The sequence below is a fragment of the Mytilus californianus genome, unplaced genomic scaffold, assembly GCF_021869535.1.
Source record: "Mytilus californianus isolate M0D057914Y unplaced genomic scaffold, xbMytCali1.0.p SCAF_1, whole genome shotgun sequence".
Taxonomy (NCBI): Eukaryota; Metazoa; Mollusca; class Bivalvia; order Mytilida; family Mytilidae; genus Mytilus; species Mytilus californianus.
This window is the reverse complement of record NW_026262581.1, coordinates 23,740,667-23,768,069: the sequence shown is the minus strand read 5'-3', so window position 1 is coordinate 23,768,069 and position 27,403 is coordinate 23,740,667. Positions and strand designations below refer to the sequence as shown.

Genomic DNA, 27,403 nt, shown 5'->3' with positions numbered 1-27,403 from the left:
TTCAGTTTCATAATTTATGTATGGCACTACTTTAATTCGTATCATAGACCACAAACAATTTCGCCAATTTATCAACAGGTACCTTTAAGTCACTACTTGTGTATGGTTTATCATCTGGTATTCCGGTGACCTAATTGTAAATCATTCTTGTCGGGTGTGGGCTTTTAAGATTTTGTATATGAGAATGGTATAACCTGTTGCTTTTGCTGAATGCGAACTTGCTTTTGTCCAGATGTCGTACATCGAGGTTAGTAACTATATCAGAAATATATTTAATGTGACTATAGTCTTGTAGTCGATTTTTTTCCATTCATCATACTTGTACTTATATTGTACTGAGAGACACTCAATCATAATCAGTCCTGAACTTTGATTTTACTTTTCTTATAGCTTTAAGCAAAGATCGATGACATTTAATGTAAATTAAGCGTTATTACAAAATTAACTTAAGTATATATTTAAGTATTCTTCATTACAAAAATATTTACATTCAGCACGGTGCTGGAGGCTTTTCACAGTATACATTGTAGGCCAAAAATAAATTTTGATTTAAAATTCCTATAAATAAGATGAATCAGATGTTCATCTATATAATGTTTAGAAAACAAATATGTGGTCCGTCCTGAAGTGTTTATTTTTTCAGTGATCTTTTGTAACCAATTGTATGCAATAATTTTATGAGAAATTAATTTTTTATAACATTTGACACTGATCTTTGAATATATCGTAATCCCGTCAACTCCGCTATATTCAGCCACAGTAACGCATGTTCAAGGGCTAAGGCTACGAGTTTACTACTAGTAATTTACATATTTTATCTCTAACTTACACATCGCTTCTATAAGTAACAGAATTGGATAGGCAATTGCTTATATTTAGCTATGCCGATACAGTGTGCTAAATGTCCCCTTCACACCATATCTCATGGCGGTGCCCCTCAGAATGGATGCTTATACAAAGCATATATACACCTAATTTTAATTCAATAGTATATTTGACATTTACCGATTTTTATACGCCCGTTTACGGGACGTATTATGGTATACCGTTTTCCGTCCGTTCGTCTGTCCGTCCGTCGTCAACATGTCGGACATTAACTCAAAAACGCTTTAAATATTATATATGAAACTTTGGTGAATTGTTTATATCTATTGACGTGAGCTCCCTTTCGTTTTTTATAAATTTCAGATTTACCGTTTCTGAGTTTTGAGGTTTATTCATTAAGAAAGGGGGGATTTTCCAGTTTTCCGACAACAACTCAAGAATGCTTTCACCAACTTGCAAGCAATTTTGGTGGATTGTTTATATCTATTGACATGAGCTCCCTTTGGATTTTTACAGGGTTTTATTTATAAAAAAAGGAGGATTTTCCAGTTTTCGGACAATAACTAAAAAATGCTTTCAGCAGTTCTCATGAAACTTTGGTGAATTGTTTATATCTGTTGATGTAAGCTCCCTTTAGAATTTTATAAATTTTAGATTTTACATTTCTGAGTTATGGGGTTTTATTCATTAAAAAAGGGGGGATTTTCCCGTTTTTGGACAATAACTCAAAAATGCTTTAAGCAGTTCGCATGAAACTTTGGTGAATTATTCATAGCTATTAATGTAATCTCCCTATTGATTTTCATAAATTTCAAATATGACATTGAGAAGAAATTGAACTTTATTTGTTTATAGTCTGACAACAGATTTACTAAGTATTGCGCAACAGCACAGTGTATTGCACAACAGCAAGAAATCTTTAATTGAATATAAATTCAATTCATATAACCAATTTCAAGTTCTTTGACTACATTTATTCAGAAACCTATAATATGTCAAATATTTAATTAGTAATACAATCCAAATTCAGACCTGTATCAAGCTTGAATATTGTGTCCATTTTTGCCCAAACTGTTCAGGGTTGGACCTCTGCGGGCGTATCCAGCTGCGCTCAGCGAAGCAGTTTATTGATTCCGTTATAAAAAAAACTTTATAAACGCAATTTTTGTTTTCCTTTTGCCAACTGTAGACTGGGTACTATGATATATATACAGCTAAAAGACAACCACTGAATTACAGGTTCCTGACTAGTAACCTGTTTGCAATGAACAACAAAAGGCGCGCCTTCAAACTAGAATAACCCCGCCACATTCTGTATATGCCTGTCCCAAGTCAGGAGCCTGTAATTCAGTGGTTGTCGTTTGTTTTTTCGTTCATTATTTTGTACATAAATCAGACCGTTATTTTCTCGTTTGAATTGCTTTACATTTGTCATTGCGGGGCCTTTTATAGCTGACTATGCGGTATGGGTTTTACTCATTGTTGAAGGACGTACGGTGACCTATAGTTGTTATTTCTGTGTCATTTGGTCTCTTGTTGAGAGTTGTCTCATTGGCAATCATACCATATCTTCTTATTAGTCCCCTACCGACGAAGTTGAAGGGGACTTTAGGTTTGCACTTTGTCCGTCTGCCTGTCTGTCTGTGCATCCGTCAGTCCGGCAAATCAGTTTTCCACACTTTTTACTTCGTGCTTGTAGATATTGATTTGATATTTGGTGTATTGTTTTATCATGACAAGTTACAGATCAAGTTCGAATTTTGTTCCGGTCTGACAATTTTGTGCAGAGTTATGGTCCTTGAACTTAGAAAACTCACTCAAATACTAGTAATCAATTTTCCGCACTATTTTGTCATGCTTGAAGATATTGATTTGATGATTGATATATAGTTTTATCATGACAAGTTACAGATCAAAATTGAATTTTGGTCCGGTCTAATGATTTTGTGCAGAGTTATGGTCCTTGAACTTAGAAAATTCACTCAAATAATCAATTTTCCGCGCTTTTATGTCATGCTTTACGATATTGATTTGATAATTAGTATATAGTTTTATCATGGTAATTTACAGATCAAAATTGAATTTTGTTCCGGTCTAATGATTTTTTGCAGAGTTATGGTCCTTGGATTTATAAAATTCACTCAATTAATCAATTTTCCAAATTTTTTTCCGTCATGCTTGAAGATATTGACTTGATATTTGTTATATAGTTTACACCATGACAAGTTAAAATAATTATATATAATAAAAGGTTTAATTCAATTATGAGTCCCTTCCTTTAGAAATAACGACTGTTTAATAAAGGAACCTATGGTGTTTTACCTGTTTTGTGTTAATGGACAAAGAATACATTCTTTTTTGCATTTCCCTCAAAGTATTAAAATTAGGAGATAACTGTATTGTATTTAAAGCTTGGACTTCGTAAAACGTAGATTTAACTATCGCAAATTGAGTTTACCATGCGACGCGATTTCAAACATAAACACTAGACGTATTTATACTTTTCGTACGCTTCTGAATGGTTTAAATATTGACAAAAAGAAGATTTTAAGGAACAAAATGTGACTTTTTTGTTTATTTTTTTATAGAAATTACATACCAAAAAAAATCTGATTTCAAAATGGTGGCTTTCCTTAGTTACGGACAGGTAGAACGTGAAATCTAACCCTTCAAAATAATTGTCAATTATGTCCAATGAAACTTATCGTTCTAAACGAGTTGCATTAGAATTTCTTTTCTACTTGACTTGATTATTTTTTCAATGAAAGCTGGAAGTTCACTGTACTTTTTTATATATGTTTATTCACGACATATATTCATGTGTTTGTTCCAACTAAGGGACTACGTCAGTTGTTGGCTTACATAAAAATAATGTTATCTTTGTTTATGTTTTGATATTTGAAGAACGTAGTGTTGATGTCGGATCTTTGATAGTTTTTGTTAACTTATATAAACTAGAGCATGACTTATGTCGAAGACTTAGCGTCCTGAGTATGCATGAAATATTTGCCACTGGACGTTAAGCAATCAACAATCAATCAATCGAAGATTGTATAATGTTGCCCTTATATGTCTATTTATTTTTTTTTTGTCGTTGAGCTGCTAGCTCCTTAAAGTTTACATCTCCTTTTATTTCATACTCTACTCCGCATTAAGAGTTATAATAGTTCTTCAGTGACTGACGAAAGTCATTTCAAGCTCGATGTTACATCGATCGCCATTAGAAGTATAAATAAGATAGATATAAGATAAGTTAAGATATTTTTATTCCAATTAAAGGGTCCATGATTAGCAAAGTAAATTATTACAATGATTTTTTATAATGAAAGACATAAATAAATAAATTGTCAAAATCTTATATTTTTGTATTTTGAAATTTGAAATCTTTTAACAACTTGTAAATAGGTTGATTTTTTTTTTATCTCGGGACCTTTGTGGCGGGGTTGGTCTAAGCAGTAAATCAAGAGTAAACACTAGCCTGTCACCCATGGGTTTTTGAGTTTAAGCTCCACTCGTGGCAAGGTGCGTTCGTCTCCGATCTTACTATAGGAATAGGATTACCAGTTTTCTTGCAGAAGGTCGTTGGTTCTCTTCAGGTTTTCCATCTTCCTCTACCAATAAAACTTTGCCGCCATGATAAAGCCAAAAGTAGAGAAAATTGCGATAAACACTCAAAAAATTAATCAATCAATCGTCGATTTTTCATCAGATAATGAACTTTTAATATAAGTTTTACACGTTCTCACTACATGACCTCGACGAAAAAAATAGTCCTTCTAGAAATACATCGCCATAGTAACATAATTATCATGTATTTAAAAGTTACATAAGTAATAAAACAGAATAATGAGAAAAACAATCACAGTTAAAATGATGGATGAAGGGATGGGTTGGATTTTAATACAATATTACTTTATTATACGAAACTAAATGACCTTCTGCTAAAGCCTGCGGTGAAATGTACATCGACATAAGAAACATTGCATATACATGACATCACGCACTCGACTAATTACTTATATGTCTCCAAAGTTATCTCATTTATATAAAATAAAACTTAAAAAATTACCATACTTTTCATTTTAAAGTCCTTTCTGTTAAGGTTAACGTCTGGCGGTTCTGTCATGCGGTTGCACTTTATAATGGACTGATACATGTACATGTTCTACAATTCATTATTTTTAAACCGAGGCATAAATCCCAAAATCCCATATATAAAAGTCATACAAATGCATTGTCCGAAAACATAAGGTTACAACTACAATTACAAAATTGACCTTACTAGATGGATGGCTATCATTTTCGGTCCTTTTTGTTGATGTATAGCTCTTCACTTGTTTCGGTTCTTATACATCCATGGCTTTCAAATGTTTGGCTTTAGTCATTCCTGGTAAAGATAAATCCAGGAGGCGCTCCGGACGCATACAATTTGCAAAGTGTTATTTTCAATTTTTAACCTTTTTTGACAATTATTATGTATACCTAAATAAAACCATAAAATCAAAATAAACTTCTAAAAGTATGTATGGTTTTACACTAGTAATTTTTGGGGCCCTTTATAGCTTACTGTTCGGTGTGAGCCAAGGCTCCATGTTGAAGACCGTACTTTGACCTATAATGGTTTACTTTTATAATTTTTGACTTGGATGGAGAGTTGTCTCATTGGCACTCATACCACATCTTCTTATATCTATATAAGTAAACAATTATTAACCTAGGTCTGTTCATTTTGACCATCTATACCACAAGGACTGTATATTACACAATTACTCTAAAACTTGAAAATTAGAACTACCAAATGTACAACACTGCACTTGTACATATATAGAGTTCTTTTTTTTTTTCTCTTGGAGAATTTGTTTGTCCCTTTAGTTTAGGCATGGTGATGTCTTTCTTTCCCTGACAGATAGTGGTGAATCGCCCATTGTTATCTTGTTAGTCTTAGTGATACAAAAATTATGCAAAGATACTATTAATTCAAAATTTATACACAGTGATGAAATGTTAAAATGTTAATGTAAATATTGTTTTATATAAAAGTAATAGGTACGTAAATAGGTGATGTCACGGATTTTTATGATGATTTGCAGCCAACTAGAGCAAGTGGAACTGCACATGAATATCAAAAACAACTAACTATTATGCTTTTGGAAATTTAAAAGATAAAATATTTTGTAGAAAGAAGTACAAATGTATAGGATGCACGTAACTTGATATCGCTATTTGACTATTAATTGCATTCTCTGGAAAAACCTGTCCTACGAATTTTATTCAAAGCCATTAAAATTTCCGTTTTATAAAAATCAGGGGAGTCCCCGAATTCGGGTTTTGCTGTATAAGTTATTCAAGTGTATCTGTAATATCTAAAATCGTCTAAATATTAGAGTTCGATGCACAATGCAGTTCCGTTTTGGTTTTCGGACCGTTTTCAGTGTGTATAAAATTTCCATTTATTTATACAAAACAAAACAAAAATGAATTCGGTGACCCTATCAATTTTACATTAGTAAAACAGTAATTTCAATTGCAATAACATATCTTTTAAATTAAAGAAAATTCGTAAGACAGGATTTCCAGAAATAATAATTTAAAGTCAAAATTGCTTTTTTACGATATTTACGTGTATTCTATACATTTTTTCTCCAATACTCCGGATATTTTAAGCGCAATATCTCAGAAAATATATGTACAAAGTTACATGTATAATGTTTTCGATGTTCACCTGTTACCATAACAAGCATAAAATTGAGAGAGCGTGCATGCAACAGGATAAAGCAAATAGTTTGCTCTTTTCATTATTTGTCTATTTGTCACTAATGAAAAAAGACTATTAAAATAAATATTGCACAAAGGAAAATGATATTAGAACACTTATATTTAGGTACTATTTATAAATTATATGCGTTTTTGTCATTTTGGTGAATTTGCGTAGGAAGACAAATCTTTGATAGCCTCTAATAATTTTTTTTCACTTCATTTGTCCATCTCGAGACGATTTAGGAGCTTGATATTTTTTATAGGCACATGTCTATTATTAGAGTCATATGTTGACCTCTTAAAGTCTCCTTGTGTTTCTTTTATTATTGTCTTGCTTTCAAATTGACGTATTTACAACATCTGTTTCTATTTACACAAAATCAGACCAATTTTGCCTCTGAGCGTTAATTGTGAAGGATCGTATCAACACTCTGTGTATATTTTTTTTTTACCGCAACATATCTAGGTTTCTTTAAGATTTTGTGACAAACATGTTTGTTTTGTGGTTGATATGAACAAATGACAAACATAAACAGATTTAATATGTTATCATTGCCTGCATAATTTATTTTTTAATAAAAATGATTTGCTTTCTTTGATTAACGTCAAGTAATAAATAGTTCATGTACATTCAAGGTTAGGGGAGAGTTGAGCGTTCACAAACATGTTAAACACCGCCACATTCTTTATGGGCCTGTCCCAAGTCAGGAGCCTCTAGTTCAGTGGTTGTCGTTGATTCATGTCTGTCATATTTGTTTTTCGTAAATTATTTTATTATAAATTAGGTCGTTAGTTTTTTTCAATTGAACTGTTTCATATTTTTCATGTCGGGGCCTTTTATAGCCGACTATACGGTATGGGTTTTCTCATTGTTGAATTTGAACTTGGGTGGATAGTTGTCTCATTGGCAATGGTACCACATCTCCTTATTTTCATATAAACGGAAATATTTTAAATTTAAAAGTTAAAATTTCAATTAAAATATTGGCCAAAAAGTGCTCTAATCGTACCCTGTTTTTTTTCTTATTCTTATTCTTCTTTTGTATAGCATCTTATTGCTCATATATCGCCCATGACATTGATAATGTTATTTATACAAATGTATTATGATTGAGGCGTTACACTTACCAAGCGTGATATAAATAAAACCTTGAGTGTACAAATATGGTCATTTATTAACACCATGCTTTATAAATTGGAAATATTTTGATATCACTAGACAGAGAAAAATGTTGTTGAGTCTGTAATTTAATTGTGATGTTGAATAATGAACCTAAAACTTGTTGAGATAGATAAGCATATGGGCAAAGCTGACAACCCTGCCATGTTTAAACAATGCAGAAGTCAAATTACAAAGCATACTGTCATTAATTTGTGGATAAGAACACATGTTTTGGTATGTCACTTCTAAATAAATGAAAGATATCATAGTTAATTTAAAGGAATTCCTACTAACGTCGATTATACATAAATTAAAGTAACAAAGTTAAAAACCGATCTTTTGAGTTAAGCCAATTGCAACTGATTTTTACAGTTTGTTCTTATGTTGTACTGTAACACAACTGTCCCAGGTTAGGGAACGATTGAGCGCTCTCAGACATGTTAAACCCCGCCACATTCTTTATTTGCTTGTCCCAAGTCAGGAGCCTGTAGTTCATTGGTTGATGTTGGTTCATGTCTGTCATATTTCTTTTTCGTCATTTTTTTTGTTATAAATTGGGCCGTTAATTTTCACAGTTGAACTGTTTCACATTTTTCATTCAGGGCCTTTTATAGCCAACTATACGGTATGGGTTTTATTATTGTCGAAGGTCGTACGGTTGCCTATAGTTGATTACATCCACTTTATTTGAACTTTGGTGGATAGTTGTCTCATTTTCATATCACATATCCTTTTTTTTTTTATAAAAACTAACCTAAAGAAACACCTTTTTGCACTTGAAAATAAATTTCGTTCCCTCACCGGTATCTGAACTCGAACTGTTGTGATATTAACAGAATGACCACCTGCACTTTGTCCAGTGCATCAACAACCGGTCAAGTAGCTATAGGCTATAATTAAAAAAAAACCTTCGCTAGTCTGGTTGTCAACGTATATTTATAGGTCAAAGTACGGCCTTCAACACGGAGCCTTGGCTCACACCGAAAGCAAGATATAAAGAGCCCAAAAATGACTAGTGTAAAACAATTCAAACAGGAAAACCAACGGTCTAATCTACTAGTATATAAAAAACGAAAAACGAGAAACACTTAAGTTATGAACCACACCAACAAACGACAACCACTGAACAATAGGCTCCTGACTTAGAACAGGTGCATACATATGCGGCGGTTTAAACGTTTTGACAGGCGCCAACCTTCACCCTTACCTGAGATAGTAGTGTAACATTACAACATAAAAAGACACACTATAAAATATCAATTGAAATGGCTTAACTCGATCAAAAAGACATATAAACAAAAAAAGTAAACATACATAGTTCGTTTCTATTTCAACATGCCTTGGAAAATAAGGTTACTTGTCAAACACGAATATTGACATTTTGTAATATAATTTCCAATCCATTTTCATATTACCTTAAGTGGTATAAATAAATAGGTACGGTAAATCGACCTCACGGAATGTATTAAATATGACCAACATGATGATGATGATGATGATGATGATGATGATGATGATGATGACATGTTAATGTAATATGAATATTAACCCTGCTGTGTACTAGAACGAAACGCTGAGCCGGATTTTTAACATGCTAGGTCACAAGATAACAGTCCACTGGAAGACATGTCACCTTACCGGATACATTATTGTGACTCATTTAAAGAGAATACGTCATTATTAATGTTTTAAAACTTTATTATAAATCATAAGTATACAAGTCGTATTCGAAATATAATGTATACATATATATATATATATGTACATTGGTATCGATCCAGTAATGACTGTCTGACATTTCTCTCTCTCTCTCTCTCTCTCTCTCTCTCTCTCTCTCTCTCCTTGGCAGACAGACAGACAGACAGACAGACACACACACACACACACACACAAACTCTTATTTGTACAGATATAACACTATGCAGCTTTCGCAAAAATTGGTAGAATTTTTTTATAAAGGAGTAGGTGCATTAAGGCCGATTTTGACTCAAGAATATAAAGTTTTTGACAACAATTTCAAATTGGCACATGATGTTTGGAAATGCATAGAGTCAAGACAAATTTTATCTGATGACGTCACAATTACGTCATGATATTTACCGTTTTCATGAAAACGCTGAAAAGTACAGGGTGCGCACATACTTTGCCATTTAAAATATACTTAAAATTTGATGAAAAACAAGGAAATCAAGAAATTTTACAAAATATTCAAATTTCGTTTTGGTTTGTTGCCATGGTAACTCGTAAAATGTGAAAGTTGTTTTATTTTCTGAATATCTTGTACTTTAGTCCAGTTAGGACAAATTTTAAGAATATGTAATTGTGATAACTTTTAAATTTGCAATTATATTTGGGCCAAATTAGTGCATTATTGTCCTTACTCCTTTGTTTTGTTAAAAAGTTGTATCTAAATGAAGTAAAAGGGTAAATGACCTCATTCTTTTGAAGAGAAAATAGTTTCTTGCTTATTAAGATAAAAACAGAACAATATCAATAGATAAAAGTATTGCAAAGGAAAAGGCACTCTTCTGTTTCCTTGAACCAAAAGCATATAAAAAAAATTAGTGATGAGTGTCAGTAGATGAAGTAAACGGCTGTGCAACAGAATTTCTTACTCCTTTAAAACAAGCTATATATACAATAACGCCATGGGACTTTTGGGTGCAGTTTATGTCGCCCTATACATTGTATACTGTCCGATTTCATCGGATTCAGTATCTAACAATTGACTCACATTAATTTCGATGGATAATTAATCACATTAAATCTTTTAGTTTCAATGAAAAAAATATGTCCGGAATAAAAACCTCCTCAAAGTGTTTTTGTTCTTTCAGAAAAAGAGGACGTATTAAGAACTTTCTCTGTCGAGATTTCGGCGGTACGTCCACTCTCGTATGACACTGGCTGTCTAATGTTTTCATTGATATCATCACTGTTTAGAATACATGTAGTACATTTAGTATGACATTTCGAAGGTATTTGATCTAGAAATTCGTTGCTTACTTCTTGATTTAAAATACATGTCTGACAATTATTTACATTGTGTATACTCCCATAATGCGTCGGTAAATTGCCATTTTCTGACACAGCAATATTGAAGCCGTTCGATTTCTTTCTTCTCTCACTAGACGTTCTGCACACATCCGGTATCGAATGTATTTTCGTCGATCCAGTAATAAAATGATTTTCTTGATGCACATTTAAGCAGTTGCCATTTTCATTCAGTTGATTTTGAAAATGTTGCTTTTGTATCAAGCCTTTTGAATTATTGTGTCTTATATCCACATGTTTACGAGGTAATAAAGGATTCAAATCTTTATTTATCAATGGCGAAACGGAGGATGGACTAGCTGTCGCAGGACTAGATATACCAGAGTCGCTTGAGCAAGCACGATTAAGTTTTCTAAAATTATCGGAGGAGATATTCAATCGGAACGGATTTCGAAGTAAGGTCCGGATTCGTTTTGAACTTTGATGATGCGACAAGTAATCATTGGAGCTGCCCGAGTCGCACGGCTGAATAGATATATGACTGTTGTAGCTCGATGAAATGCTATCACTGCATGATGAAATATCTGTTGACTTACTTTCTGAAGAACTAATTGAACTTATGTGTTCCGAGGAAGAACTTGTTTGCTTCTTAGGCATTGAAAGCTTTAGTTGCTTCCAAAACTTTTCTAGCTTTTTTGAATCGGATTCTCCTGGCCATTCGATGTAAGTAACACTATTTAATATCGCCTTGAGGTTCTTGTCGATTTTCATATTCGAGATTTCATCCAGTATAACTGGGATTATTTTATGTTTCAATTTTAACATTTCATGTTGTGCTTTCTGATATTCAAGTCGACACCATTCACTCTCTATATAACTCTGTGAAATAACCATTATTGTTCTTCTGCTATCTTCAACAGCTCTGATGATATTATTTGCAATTACTGGAAAAAAAGAAGAGAATCATATCAGAAAATCGTGCAATTGTTTTATCTATGCCAGATTGTGTTTTGCTCTAACTATTTATTATATACATTCTAGTAAACACAAGTAAATTGTATATGCTTCTGAGTATGACTTTAGTTGGAATTGCTTATTTCCCTCTAAATTTATAGATCGTTTTTTGTGCGATTCCTTTAGAACGTTATATTTGATACTGTTAAAAATATATATGCCATTGCCCTTATAGCTGAAAAATTCTCTTTAGAATGTTTTAACGATATTTGTGCAAATATTCATTTTATAAATGTTTTCTAAATAAGGTTATCAGGAATTAGCATGCAGCGTACACATATGTCTTTTTTTATCCGTAATGCCATTAATGCCATTATTTACGAGTACATATCCTAGTGAATTAAGATTTGAGTCGAGTGCACCTGTTACGTGCGCAACCTCAGTGTTAACAGGGTAGTGATACGGTAGTTGGAACTACCTTTTTTTTACCTACTAGGACGACTTGGCCACCGATGCCCCAAAGCACATTGACGTACCAAAACAATCAATTTTGTCATCACATGATTGAACGTCTTTTTGTAGTTGATCTTAATACAGTAGTATACTAGTTGTAATTTAGATAAAATATTCCAATGTTTTACGGAATGTATACAATTTATATGCTTCGGTGTTCTTAATATATGTTTATTCAAACTGTGTAGTAACTGTAGAAATTATATTATGTATGCAAACATTGATCGTATAAATTAGAATCTTATTTTTGCATGGATGAATATCAAGTTGCTTGGGTTTACAGGTCGTCTGCTTCATGTTCAAATTTTTATAATCTCCAACCAAATGTACTGTCCTACATAATCACGGGGATGTATTTTTTTATTAGGCAATAAGCATCGTGAACAAAAAGCTCAGATAGTTTCGCAAGAAAGGATTTTTATATTCAGCGACAATAACTTGTTAGGGTGCATTTAGTAGTTTCGAAACATCAGAGTCGAAGAAAAGTTTTAAAGTATGCAATATAGTTATTTAGAGGGGCATTGACTACGAATTAGACAAACTTTAATTAAAATATCATTTTATTTTGTTTCTAACATTTATAAAAGCGGAATATAGAAATACTATTTCGCCATTGGCAGTCAGTTTGGTTCAATTTTGACAAAATAAACAACATCGCTGACGTATTATTGTCTTGCAAGTCAATAATTCAAGTTCATTTGAATCCAAAGAAATGCAAAATTTAATTTGACCTTTAGTGGGGATGGGTAATGCATGTGTCCAGCTTGTGTTTCATTCAATAAAAAGAAAAGAATGTCAACATTGAAAATTGAAACAAGGGAGACACCTGGAATAACTATTTCGATTTCTTCGTGGTCCCACAAAAATCATTCTTATACAGGTAATCAATGATATACATATATTTTCAGTCTCTAATATGAAATCACAAAGACCAAGAAAAAAAATGCTATTATACAATTATTGCACGTGCATGACTGTTTATTTATATTTATATTTATGTTTATAAAGGGTTATATAACCGTCATGGCAGTCTTCGGGAATCATCTCGATGGATAATCAGATGGCGTCTAGTGTAAAATACATATGAAATGCTGACACATTATAACGAGTCCATACATTGTTAATTGTTTTTTTTTTTTTTGGGGGGGGGGGGGGGGGGGGGGGCTTTACGAATTTGAGCATACGTTTTAGTATTTTAGTTTTGATATAAGGATTTAGGTCAAATCGGTGAACACGAATTTGACATTTAATGCCCCTTTAATATTACAACTCACGAAGGCTCATTCACGATTCTTGTAGAACCGTAAAAACTGTTAAATTTGAATCCCTTCTGGAAAATTTAAATTGAGATTATTTACTAGTTTACTGTATGCATAAATTTGTAGTATTTTAACCTTAAAATGAAGTTTTTATTCAAATTAAACAAATTACCAGTGCACCAAGTACTAGTGACATTTTACATGTATGTTAACTTATGCATGTAATTAATGGTCTTTTGGTGCTTTGGCGTAGACTTGAAAAAGTAGTCTGTATAAAATAATTTACAAAAATAGAGTTGTTGTCAAGTACAACTTGTTTGCTGCATGTAATAACGGTAAGAAGCAAATGTAAGAAGAGAATATGGCCAGTATTCACTGACTTTGTTCCACTCGCAGATGCAACAAAATTCGAAAGAAAGTTCACGAAACCTAGTGAAATTTGAATACTAGAGACTAAACACTGAGATTAATTGGTCTCCTGACATTTTAACCCAAATTTGTTTCACTGACAGATCCATCAAAATCAGAAATGACGAAAACTAGTGAAATTTGAATACTGAAGACTCTAAACATTGAAATAAATTGGTCTACCAACATTTTAAAAGATGATATTAATATTTTTTCATAATGTTAATCCGTGTTATACACTGTTGTTGAAGAACATTGGGATACAAATATAGCAAAGTAAACATGATTTTACACATCCATAACCAAAATGATTGTTTTTTTATTTGCGAAAAAAACATAATCATTATTACTGGATATTGTAGTTGGTTAGCAATCTCCTTATTGTATTCCCTGTTTTGGTCCAGGAGTGAGTACCCCGACATCTTTCATAATTACAGTTTTGAGCTATTTTTAGCATTAAATATTTTTGTATTTTAACTACTTGTTCAGAAATTCGACACATTGTTAATACAATACGAAAGTACAAATTTGAAGGTGCGGTACTGTACTAAAATTGAAAAAATGGGCTGATGTGAAGTAGTAGAGATTAAATAATATTAACTGCATCTTGAGGCGAAACTGAAAGAAAAAAAAAGAAATGAACAAAAGCATTACCCATAATCCTTTACGGTTGGAACGTCGAATTGATCGAGATTTCATATGGAAGATTATTATGGGACGACCATTTGAAATTCTCGTCGGGGCCTGGAGGATCGGGCAAAGTTACTTAATTTCTATTTCCTACTAGGCCAGGATATTCATTTTCAAATTCCTCCTCCCTCTCCCGAAAATCAAATTGTCGTCCCCTTTTGTACTATCATCGAAAAAGCACACATATTATTTATGGACTATATCATTACTACTTTATGTAACTTACCGTCTCCTGGAGTAAAGTCCCGGAAGTGCATGCAAAGTTTGTATCCCATTTCCATCTCTAGTTTTGGATACAACTGTTTCAACACGAAATCTTGATCTGTCTTTGAAGACTTATATGATATGAAAGCGTCATAACTTTTTCCATCTAGAATTAAAAATTGTACAAAATATCAGCCATCTGTTTAGGACTATTAAAAGGGGAAGAGATTACACATGTGTATATATAGGTAGTATACCATAAATTGTTGGTTGTCTTAGTCGCCAGTTTAGGCAATTAGGTGATGACGATAGATCTTTGATAGCACCAGTCTAACAGATTCTAATTTTTAACTTTTAAAAAGACTTGAGAGGATGTAGACCTTGGATTATTTCTAAATGCCTTTTGTTTGTTTTTTATTTGTTCCGCTGGTACATGTTTGCTTTTCACAGCGGATGACCGTGAGGGCATTCCGGTATATTGTTATCGCCTAGATTTCCATTACGTAATATTCGTTTTGGGTTTTAACCGATCTATAAACATGATGAATACGTAGACATCATCAAGTGCAAACTAACATTCCTTATCGCTTGTTATAAATTCATTTCTTCAATGAATACCCATCAAATACTTTTTAAAGAAGATAAACTAATAATATTAAAATGTTTTGTTATATGTATATACATATAAGTAAAAAATCATTAATATCCATGCACACGCTTGCGGAAGAATATCTCAAGAACGTTTGCCATCTCAAGGAACGATAACTCTGCATGGATGATTAAACATTTTTTGCGTGAAAATACGAATGCCTACTCAAATCCATTCTATTAGAAAAATCGAATTATTACAGAAAAGTGACGTGTCCACCATGCACTTGCACTGCACTATTATTAATATAGTAGAATAGAACGATATACAAATCCATGAAAATTATATATACATGTAACAGTAATATACAAGTATTAATATAATATATAACAATAAACCAGAGTATACTGATTTGTATCACTACAATATAATAGTCATTATGGTTAGGATGAATTCCCTGTCATTAATTTATCATCCACGCACGAACTTGTCACAGAAAAAAAATATATCTGTACATTAACCTCACTTTCAGGTATAGAGATGTGATATTTTTTTCGTATTGTACTAACAATGTGTCATCCGATGTTCAGTACTTCAGTACTTTGATTTCATTGACGTATCTCACAACACATTTTTTTTATTCGTACTCCAGAAACTCGTTTCTTGTACATTTTAAGGGAGCTACCATTCGATTTTTATACTTGGGGCTAGGATGAAATTTGAAAAAAGGCAGGACAGGAGTTTCGAGTAAAAAAGGCAGGATGAGCAACTTGGCAATAAAAAAAAAGGCAGGATGACAATTGATGTAAAAAAGTCAGGATAAACTAATAAAAAAAGGCAGGACCGAATAGAGTGAAAAATAAAAAGGCAGGACAGAGATTACAACTAAAAATAAATACAGGACAACATTTTCCATCCTAGCCCCCATAAAAATCAAATGGTAGCTCCCTAATGGTGGGAACGTATATCACACAACTTCTTGTATTACAACTTCAGAATACTAGTAATTTTGATCATTGGGTTGCTTTCTCAATGAAGTATACCATACATCTTCTTTTATTCATATTCTAGAAACATGTCTCTTGCACATTTTAATCGTTTAAGGGGGGTACAGAACACCTAAGAAGTTAACTCTTTTAAAATAAGCTGAATGTTTTAATCACATACTAGTATTAAAGAGAAATAAAGTTTCTAAATGATCGAAATTAGTGTCTGTCAAACTGCTATATTTCCAAAGAAATTATTCCTGTAAATTGTGTGGTTCAAATTTCTTGCAATTTTTATATTTTTGTCAGCAGGTCAAAGTAAATATCTTGTCAATTTTTTATGAAAATTTAAAGAAACAAATCTATATTAGTCAACGTGTTGGGTATCCCCCAGGGGCATACGATACATTGTACTTACAGGAGAGGTAATGACGTTGCTAACGTAAAATGTTATTTTTCGCAACGTCAAACTGTAAAATATCGGAAAAAGATGCATTTTTCGACTGATTTTAATCTTTAGCTTGAAAGCGAGTACATATACTCCTCTTTTTTAAAATGACATTTGGTTTGATTATGTATGACGAATATGTGTACCAATTTTTATTTCATCGATGATTTTTTTTAAATTGGATAAATATACAGCAAAAAATGCCGGTTTTTTCTCAAATCATGAAAAAATACACAAACTTAGGGTATACTTATATAAAGACGATATTCCGAATGCTTTTACAAAAATCCGCTTGTGATTATCTTTTGAAACAAAAAAGTTAGGTATGTCTGTTCAAAGGATACCGTGAGAAATGTTCAAGAAACCGAAATTTTGAGTAAATGTCTAAATTTCGACCCCATTTATCTCTAAAAGTAATACATAAAGGTGTATTTTTTTTACTTATTTGAATTGACTAGGTTAAAATAGCTTGTATGCACATTTCCTATATACCTAAATATAACACAAGGTACTTAACTCGCATTTTTGAAAAATGTCACCCGGTCGCGAACTTCCGTTATATTTCGATTTCTCGGTTGTCAACCCACTAAAACTTGTTATGCCTTATATCTAAATTGATTTATCTACACAATGGTGTCTAACACGCCTACCTTTGTTGACGGAATCATTCGTAGCAGCCTCCCCCAATATGTCAACCGTAACTATTTTCGTTTACCCACAGCCGATTGGAAATATGTATGTTAAGTACCGTGTGTTATATTAAGGTATACACAGCCGATTGGAAATATGTAGTACCTTGTGTTATATTAAGGTATACAGGATTTTTTTTCAGTGACTAGTGCCTGTGCGTATGCCCTTAATTATTGCTTCATTTTACTCATACTCTAGAAATGCCTGTCTTGTTTACCTAAATATTCCGTGTTTTTTCAAGGACGTATACGACACACGTGTGTTTGTATTTCTCAATTTAGGTAACTACCATATGATTTTTATGGAGGGGGGGGGGGGCTAGTATAAAAAAAATGTGTCCTGCATTTCATTTTAGTTGTAATCTCTGTCCTGCCTTTTTAATAGTTTATCCTGACTTTTTTTTACATAAATTGTCATCCTGTCTTTTTTTTTTTGCCAAGTTGCTCATTCTGCCTTTTTTTTAACTCAAAACTCCTGTCCTGCCTTTTTTCAAATTTCAACCTATATACAGCCCCCCCCCCCCCCCCCCCCCCCCCTAAAAAATCAAATGGTAGCTCCCTAACCTGTAAAACCATAACATTTTTACTATACTGTTAAAATAACCACTTTTTACTATACTGTCAAAATTTAAGACAAAATCCAACGTTTACATCTTTTAATGAGATTGCTAAAAATAATCCTTTATTTTCAAATATTTCTGATACTAAAAACTAGTGGTCCTGCTAATTTTAAATGCCTTAAAGTAAAGCCAAGTGAAAAACGAGTTTATTGTAATAAACAAAACAGTCTTTGGAGCTGCGGACAGTGGACTATAAGTAATTTTTCTTGTGTATATGTATGCATTCAAATCGATATGTTTTGTTGTTGTTGTTGTTTATGATTAGTATTTATTATATATGTTTTTTATGACGATAAAGAATTGGTTAAATGTATTCATACTATAGAAACACGTTTCTTGCGCGCTGAAATCGTTTGGTTGCCTTCTGAATGACGTATACTATACACATATCCTTTTATTTACACTCTAAACACACGATATCATACGTTCTTATGAAAGACAGTGTTACTTAAATGTACCTTCATAATGACATTTGTGTTTGTTATTCAAAATGAATGTCAAGTTATAATTATGTAAACCACTGTAATTGTGAATTTTTAATTACTTTACAGGTACAATCAAATTGCATGCTATATAAGCAAAAAACCGCATCGATGTTCTTGCGGTAAGGTCTAAACCTAGTAAATGCAGAGGAGGTCGCTCGTTCGATCCTTGTAAAATGATATATTTACTGGTAGCATTTAGCCAATCCCATTGTGCATGAATGTAGAAGTATGATAAACTGGCCAGTTTGGAATCAGAATAATTTCCGCTTGGAAATTACTTGTAAAATCACAGACTTAGTACGTGAAGAATGACAGTCAACGTTTCAATCTTGTACGAAATAGGACAAATAAACACCACAAAACAATGTTCTCGTCCTGAATATCCTTGAAAAATTGGTTTTTGAACTTAAATTAGAATCAGTTCATCTGTTATAAAGCAAGATTGTAAACTTCAGTTTTCTCTTTTGATTGTTTCATATTTTACCATCCCGTAGGCTTCGATATAAAAATAAGAAGATGTGGTAGAATTATCGATTAGACAACTATTTACAAGAGCTCAAATGACGTGCGTATAAGCAACTATACGGCCTTCATCATTGAGCAAATCCATACCATAATAACACAGACATGACAAAATGTGAAACAATTCAAACGAGAGAAATAATTTCCTGATTTATTACAATACTGATCATTTATATGTTTCGGAGTTTATTGTGACTTCCATTTTAATCACTGAACTAGTACACAGTTTTGTTTAGGGGCCAGCTAAAGCCCGCCTCCGGGTGCGGGATTTTCTCGCTGTGTTGAAGACCCATTGGTGGCCTTAGGCTGTGTTCTGCTCTTTGGTCGGGTTGATGTCTCTTTGACACATTCCCCGTTTCCATTCACAATTTTATGATACAAACCAATACCATAAAACAAATACAAACGTATTGCAGACATGAATCAACGAAACTGAATAACAGGCTCCTGACTGGGACAGACCCATACAGAATGCGGTGTGGTGAAACAGGTTTGTGAATGCTCAACCCTCCCCTAACCTGGAAAGTGGTGTTACATCACAACATATGAAAAAACTGTAAATATCAGTTGGAAATGGTTTAACTCAATAGATTGGTACGAAGAGCAAAAACAAACCTAACTTACATAAGAACGAAATACACAAAGTACGGTCAAAGAGTTACATAAAAACTAAAGCTAGCTCAAAGCCAATTAAAACTAATAGATACCCAGACTAAAGCTTACTATTTGTTAGTTTCGCTTATTGTTGTTGACCGTGAAGTAACAAATAGTTGTTCCTTTGGACTTTCGTGGATAGTTGTGTCATTGAAAATAATACTGTCCTTTTTTTAATATTTTATGCTTCCGTTTACGTCCTACGTACATGACTATGGTCTTAAGAAAACATTTAAGATTTCCCACATATTGTTTTATGGAAGACTTTTATACCTATCATTTGATTATTTTACATCCTCTCTTAACGCGGTAGTAAATTACCAATTTTTTGCCAGGCCCATCTGTTCAAATTTTAATTTTCAGTTAATATTTGTTTTTTAAAGCAAGAAGTCTGGAGGATGTTATCTTATTATGCTAATTAATTTAGATAGAATGCCAAACTTCCAAATTAATTGTTAAATAATACGGATAGAATGCGAAACTTCCGTTAATAGTTTAACACCTAGCTTACCGTCATCTTCGTAATGTTGAAAATAATGTAAAATCTTCATTACAAAAATCCTTCTCTTTTTCCAAATACAGTAAGGTAATATAATCATCATGCCTATAAGGAGTGTTCCTATGGCAACGCACACACCAGTCACGTACCAGTGGTATAATATTTCATCTTCTGAAAGAGAAAGTTAAAAGAATATCGGTTTAGTGTTGTTTCACGTTGATAACATATTTTTTTAACAAATTTGCAAGCATTGCTTCGAATAATTACCAACACAGAAAAAAACCCGGATATGTTTCCTGAACATTTTTTCCTTAAATATGCATTTGACCTCTGGACTCCAAAGAATAATTCCCCTTTTAGAGAAGGTGTTTAGTATTTTGTACGTATTGCCATAAAATATAAGATTAAAGAACTTAAGGTTAAGAGAGTGCATTATTTGTGTTCTTCTCAAAATTGACAGATCTAACAAGGAAGCTACTAATACATGGTTAAGGTCATCCCTTCAATTTTTTTCTTCAGAAGCCACCATGAATATCTGAATGTATCACAGATAATCAAGGAAATGTTTCCTTTAGTGTATCCATGATCAGTTCCTCCTTTCCTTGTTTATGATTTATTATACACTGTATAATTCGACTTATGATCTGATTTTTACTTGAACACCAAAGGTGCATTCATCTCAGGACCGTCTCCAACTACGCTAAATTTTTCATTTGCTATATATAGTGTTTTCATGAAAATTTGTTTGTCATGTTAATCTTTATCATACTTTTGGTACAATACGTCATGTACCAACAAATCTTTTAAATATAAGGATACCACTACACCAATGAATAATTTTGATAAAATATTTGATGGCAGTCTTATCTTTTCATTCAACATTTGTATAATTCAAGTGAGGAAGATAGTCAAACACCGTATTGCCTTGTAGGCTATATATAGTTAAAAATAGATAACAAAAAGACATAACTTTTAGACAAGATAACATAAAATTTGTTCATCTAACTATGGCTTTTAGAAGAAGTCTAGCTCTTTAAGGGGGCAGCGAACATCTAAGGGAGTTAATCCTTTAAAATTCAGCTGAATGTTTTAATCATTTACTATTAGTAAAGGTAAATCAAGCTTCTCAATGTTCAAATATAGTGTTTGTCAAACTGCTATATATCCAACGAAATTATTCATGTAAATCGCGTGGTTCAAATTTCTTGATTTTTTCAGGTATCTAAGTAAATATTTTGTCAAAATTAATTTTATGAAAATCAAACCAGCCAAATCCATCTTAGTCAAAGTTTTGAGTACCCCCTTCATTCAACGTACAATGTAAGTTTACTAACTGTCACATTTTTATCTTAACAGTTTTGTCATAGTTAAAGTACATAAGTACTTCATCAACTAAACTATCCTTAAACTGAGAGCACTCTCATTAATTAAACTAAGTCGAGTTGTCCCTTTTCGTTATTTATCAACGTTCACCACAAATGGCATACACCATTTAGTTCTAATTGTTTTAACTGAAATGCATATTTTTCATCTCTTTCAAATGTCAGCGAAAATGATAGACATAGACTTAAACATAGAAGTATTATTCAAAGTCAGTGGTTATAAATTAAAAATACATTTTGTTACATAGGCTGTAATTTTGCTTTTTTCAGGCCGAATAAACAATATACATCAGTTTACTGTCAAATGGTGAAAAAAAACATGGTAAGGACTTGTAGGTAAGGACTTTATTTTTCTTTTGCTTTTTTATACTTTGAGTTTATTGTGGAGAAATTGTGACTTTAATAGCTCTAACCGAAAATTGGTAAACAAAAAATAGGGTTTACTGTCACATGATGAAAACATGATTAGGGTTGGTAGTCAGGGCTTTTTGTTCTATTTTAAATAATTTTTTATTCGAGTTTATTGTAAAGAAATTGTGACTTTAATAATGCTTAAATGAAAAATTGTGACAAAAATTGGGATTTTGGTATATAATTGAATGATTCGGGTGACAGAAAACACGCATAATTTTAATTTGGCCTTATCAGTAAATCAAAACGTGCTGATTTGAAAGAAAAATAACCTTAAAAACACATGCATCATTCCCACATGATATTTCTACTTGTAAATGTTAGTCATGAATGACGTCCAGGAAACTACATGGTATTATTATTACATAAATGCAAAAATAGAGCTTTGTCATGTTGATGAATTGTTATTTCAAAAGTTTTCATTATACTTTATTGAACTTATATTTTCCATTTTATCTCCTTAATCTCGTTCATTATGATTTATTTCGAATTGACAATAAATCTGTTATTAATTATTTCACTGCATATGTAAATCGGATCCAACAACATATCTGTAGTAAAATAAATTTAAAATAAACCACACATTAATTAAAATGTTCTATTTAAACTACTTAAATTGAAATTTTTGCTTTTATTTAATTCCTAATAAAAATAGATTCCCCTACAGTAAATGTAATCTATTAATTTTTATACGTGTATATAACCTATCTCGGTAGTATATTTTCATTTTGTTTTACTCAAACTATTACGAGTAGATTAATTTCAGTATCAACAGGATATCGTGTTTGAATCTATAATTTCAAAATACGACTGCTGGGAGTGGACAACCTTGTAGCAGAACATATTATATAATTTATGAAATATATCACCTGTTTTATAACACCTTACATTTCACAATTTACTAGTATATCAATTTATGACAAATCCTTTCAAAAAAATCCAATGATATATCGTATATATGAATACATGTAAAAGTGTGAGATTGAAATATACAGCAATGAGACACAAACCAAAAGACACAAACATACAAAAAACATCTCGGACAACATTCAGTTATCAATAATCAATACACAGTAACAGTATATTTTAATTTTAAACTTTCCCAAGTCCAGATAAAGATGTGAATAAATTAAACAGAAACTATCTGCAATCAACACCAAGTTCTCCAAATAACAAAACATTGAGATATGACATGCAACAAATCAATACATGCGTAAATGAATGTTTGTAGTAATTCATATTGTACATTTGTGCATTGATAATTTTTCATTTTAACTGTTTACGGAGAAGGTATAAAAAGACCACATTTTAGACCGTTGAATATGAAAAAGAAAAAGAATTATTTATCTATACAATAGCGCCCTACAGAGGCTCACAATATATCACTCTGAGATTTTAATAATAAAATTTCTTTAATTTGTATTATTATAAATGTATTAGCTTTCAAACGTTGGGAATTTCTCGGAAAAATGAAAAACTGCCAAAATAGCTTCATTGTAATGAAGTCTTTAAATCTAGTTCGTCTTGCCATTCCTTGATAACAGTTTGTTTGTATCTGTAATAACACAACTTTATAAACAGTAGTGCAAATTTTATGGCGATATTCTTCATTGATTTAAGGATACGGTGTCTACGTTATTCTAATGGTATTATATAGCTTCACTTGCTGAGGGTTCCTATAATAAAAGTAATGCTCATGTATTAGAGAGTCGAAAGATTCCAAAGCAACATTCAAACTCATTAGTCCAAAACATACAGATTACCTACCATTTCGAGCAACTATTTTGGTTGTACAATATGGTCCAGCAAAATCAGAATCGCACTTGCATTTAGAGGTGCCAGTTTTTTTGTCAATTATTTTACAGCTCCCATGCACCCCACAATCTCTCGTACATCTTTCTTTACAAAACGAACCAGTATATCCAAATTCACAAAGACAAGAAAAAATCAGTGCTGAATCAGTTTTTAAGCACACACCCCGTTCACATATTAAGCCATAACCACAATCAGGATTTAAATCAGAGCAACTATAATTATAGCTGTCTGTGTAACTTTCAACACATTTCCCTCCATTTTGACAAGTATTGCGACATTGATTCCATAACGTTTGTCGACTTTGAAAGTTTTCGGGATTGTTATAAATTGTTGCATTTCCTTCAGATGTTTCGTTGTATTGATTCGGATCGGTTACTACTTCAAATGATTGGTCCATGGAAGAGTTTTTCGGAACCCTATCATCTAGTCTTGTAGTAGTATGGTGTCGTCGAGGCATGAACAGAATATTTGACCTAGTTTTATTTTTTATGTTATCTATTTCGGTGTCACACCATCTTCCAGTAACATTTGCAGGACATACACAGCTAGCATAACACGTACGATTATCCAATACACAATGTCCACGGTTGCAATTTGTAAAAACACAAAAGTCTAAACAATTTTTTCGAGGCGGTCGAAATTTGGTTTTTCCAACTGATCGTCTACGAATAATTGAAGGATTTACTATGTAAATATGAAAAATAATCGCAAATACTACATGCAGCCAAGAAAAGTAAATAAGCATGACGGAACCAGTCAACGCTACACATACTAACAGTCCATGAATAGTATATAGTTCTACATGATGTCTTAAAAACTAAAATTTAAAAAAAAACGGTTATAAACCGAACAAACAAAAATAAATGTTTTTGTTGAATTTCACAATATCATAGACTCCATTTTATGTTTTGTACTAACGAAAACATGTCGTTAAAAGTTCATATAAGTTGTTCTCTTACAATTCGAGAAGTTTAAGACACAAAAGCTTAAGTACTATACTCCATATCAAGATCATGGTTACGGCGTTCCATCCTCAGCCAAAATTAAGATAATAAGTAAAATTACAAACTCCGCGAAAATAATTACAACTTCTTTTGTGTCAAAACAGAAAAAAGATATTTAGTAATAAAAAGCGAATACACAGTAGATTTGTCGTCATTTTACCTGTGGGTCATACTAATTTATCATACTTGACACATTGTGACGTGAACAATTATATCGGAGCCTGATGTGGGCTCAACTATACTAATTGCACAATTCATCAACAAAATTTTCAGATTATTTTGCCGTTGGCAATTTACAGATTTAAGTGCATTTTCTATTTTGTTACGCAAAGAGATTATTTACATGGATTTTTTCTTAAATTTTTAATGTACGAAGCTAAGACGAGATAACTCATTTGCTTGACATCTACTGAATATATTAAACTTTTATACAGTACATAAAATTCATATAAGAAAGATTTTTTGAATATTTTAATTTTGTTTTAATGTTAAGTTTTAACAGAATGTTTATAAAACAATTATAATTTATAAAATACAGGTATCTCTATATTATGTATATTGATAACGTCGTTGTCCGGAGTTTGTCCTGTCACATGTAACATATTAAAAACCATAAAAATACTAATTACTTGAAGTTTTATACTTAGTTTCGCAGGTATGCTGATATCGAAAATCAATTTTTCCTAATAATGGGGTCTTCAATTCGTCAAAATGTAATAGTTCTCAACCTACGAAGATGTATGAGTGGTTTGTTTTTAAGCATTTATATCATGGAAACTGAAAATCTATTTTGAAAAGTTTGAAAATTAGTTTCAGTAGACAATTTGTAAAATTCAAAAGAATAATTGTGTTCCTGTTTTGACAAAAATTTATGGTTATGTGGTCATAGTACAAAAAGATAATCTAATATTGACGTTAATTCAGCTGAAATCGGAAACTTAAGGTATGTGTATAGAAAATTCAATTATATTGTAATAATTTCTTGTTCTAAATGGAGTTTTCAATTTCATAATATATTCAGTTTCATATTATTTTTCAATTTCATAATATTTTTCAATTTCATGTTATTTTTCAATTTCATATTATGTTTGAATAATGGATAGAAAAACCTATCCCAAGACAACTGTTTGATATGTCTTAATATAACGAAATGACTCAGGGTCATTGAAGACTTTCAAAGATGAATCGCAGGTCAGACAAACGCCATAGATTATATTAAATACGACACAATAGACCGAATCTTAAAAATTGATGTTAAAATCGTTAGATACCAATTTAGTCGTTATATCTGTTATCGATTGTTTCCTGTCCCGATTGTGACATTTTGACTGAGTGTGAATTTGCAAAACATGGTGATGCATGCTAAGCAGTAGACACTTACCCTGTCAACGCACTCGATCTAGTTCCTCTTGGAGCTCATGTGATGCCCCCCTTTTTAGTGTGTCGCTTGATTTGTCTCTTCTTAATCGATTTACGAGGTTTGAACATTCGGTAAACTACTGTCGCCTTAATCTGGTACATGTGGCGTTAAGATTACGGTCTGATCTTGAGGACAAGAAAAAGCACATTGGCATTAGACTGTTTGGAGAAGATTTGTAGCGTATACCAAACTCTTTTGATATGTTTTTGCAAATCTTATACGGTGCATAAGAATTGCTAGAAAGTGAAAGTAATGGAGACATCGATATTAATCCTAACGAGACACGCATTTTGTAAACCTCTATGATAAGGAAACTATCTACACAAAGCTACCAGATCAAAATTGTTTCCGTTTTCAATAAAGCCCTAGTCATAACCATTGGTAAAACAGATGAAACCCTTTTCCGATGTATTTGTGAAGTGTGTTATAAAGAAGTCAGACCATTTTTAGGACGGATAAATGTTCTTTTTGATCACAAGAAAACGCACACGAGCAGTTTCGATAATTAGCTGAAAAAATGTTATATTGTATTGGCCGATAATAAGGCAAATCCAGCAATATTTCTCCCTGTTGACCTTATCCTTCAGAGTTTTTATTACCTTTTTATGGTGACAGCAGGTAGATATTCTGATAAAGATGCTGTTAGAAGTGACCAAGAAAGTGACTTTGATAAAGATGGTTTATATGTCACGAAGAGGCGGACAGACGTATACTAGTAGTATTATATGCCATTCACTGTAACAAGAATATGAACATTGAAAATATTTTCGTAGCTGCTAGAAATACAAATGTGTTAGTCCTTTTATTAGAACATTACACATCGATACAGTGCAAAGTAAGAATGATTGCAGGTACGGCAAAGCTACAAAAGTGTCTTTTTCAAAATCTACAGTAGTTTGCCATCAGCTTGATTAGAGCTGGTCGTTCATTCTAAAACCGGTTTTGATACAAATTCATTTCAGCTTTTAAATTTTGACAAAAAACAATTTGATGACCGATATTATAGAAGTTAAACTAACACTTACAAAGCAGTTTACAACAAAACATTCTTGTTACGACGTGTATAGCCATTAATTCGGCCCGGTCAGAAAGTAGTACATACTTTAAACAAAATAG

At 32.2% G+C, this 27,403-nt stretch overlaps 1 protein-coding gene across 1 annotated transcript; it reads right to left on the bottom strand.

Moving 5' to 3' along the window:
* Window positions 1–9,440: 9,440 nt before the first annotated feature.
* Window positions 9,441–24,952, bottom strand: LOC127717416 (uncharacterized). The gene is made up of 4 exons (XM_052223066.1): window positions 23,816–24,952; window positions 20,268–20,426; window positions 14,786–14,929; window positions 9,441–11,679 (listed from the first exon to the last, which is right to left on the bottom strand). The coding sequence occupies exons 1-4, from the start codon at window positions 24,606–24,608 to the stop codon at window positions 10,556–10,558; spliced, it is 2,220 nt and encodes a 739-aa protein (XP_052079026.1). The 5' UTR covers window positions 24,609–24,952; the 3' UTR covers window positions 9,441–10,555.
* Between the last annotated feature and the right edge of the window lie 2,451 nt (window positions 24,953–27,403).

Excerpts from the sequence above, each read along its gene's own strand:
- LOC127717416 (XM_052223066.1), bottom strand. The coding sequence starts at position 24,608 with ATGCTTATTTACTTTTCTTGGCTGCATGTAGTATTTGCGATTATTTTT. Across the intron at positions 20,427-23,815 it reads CAAAATAGTTGCTCGAAATG|AAGATGAAATATTATACCAC; the intron begins GTAGGTAATCTG and ends TTTCTCTTTCAG. Across the intron at positions 14,930-20,267 it reads TCAACATTACGAAGATGACG|ATGGAAAAAGTTATGACGCT; the intron begins GTAAGCTAGGTG and ends TTTTAATTCTAG.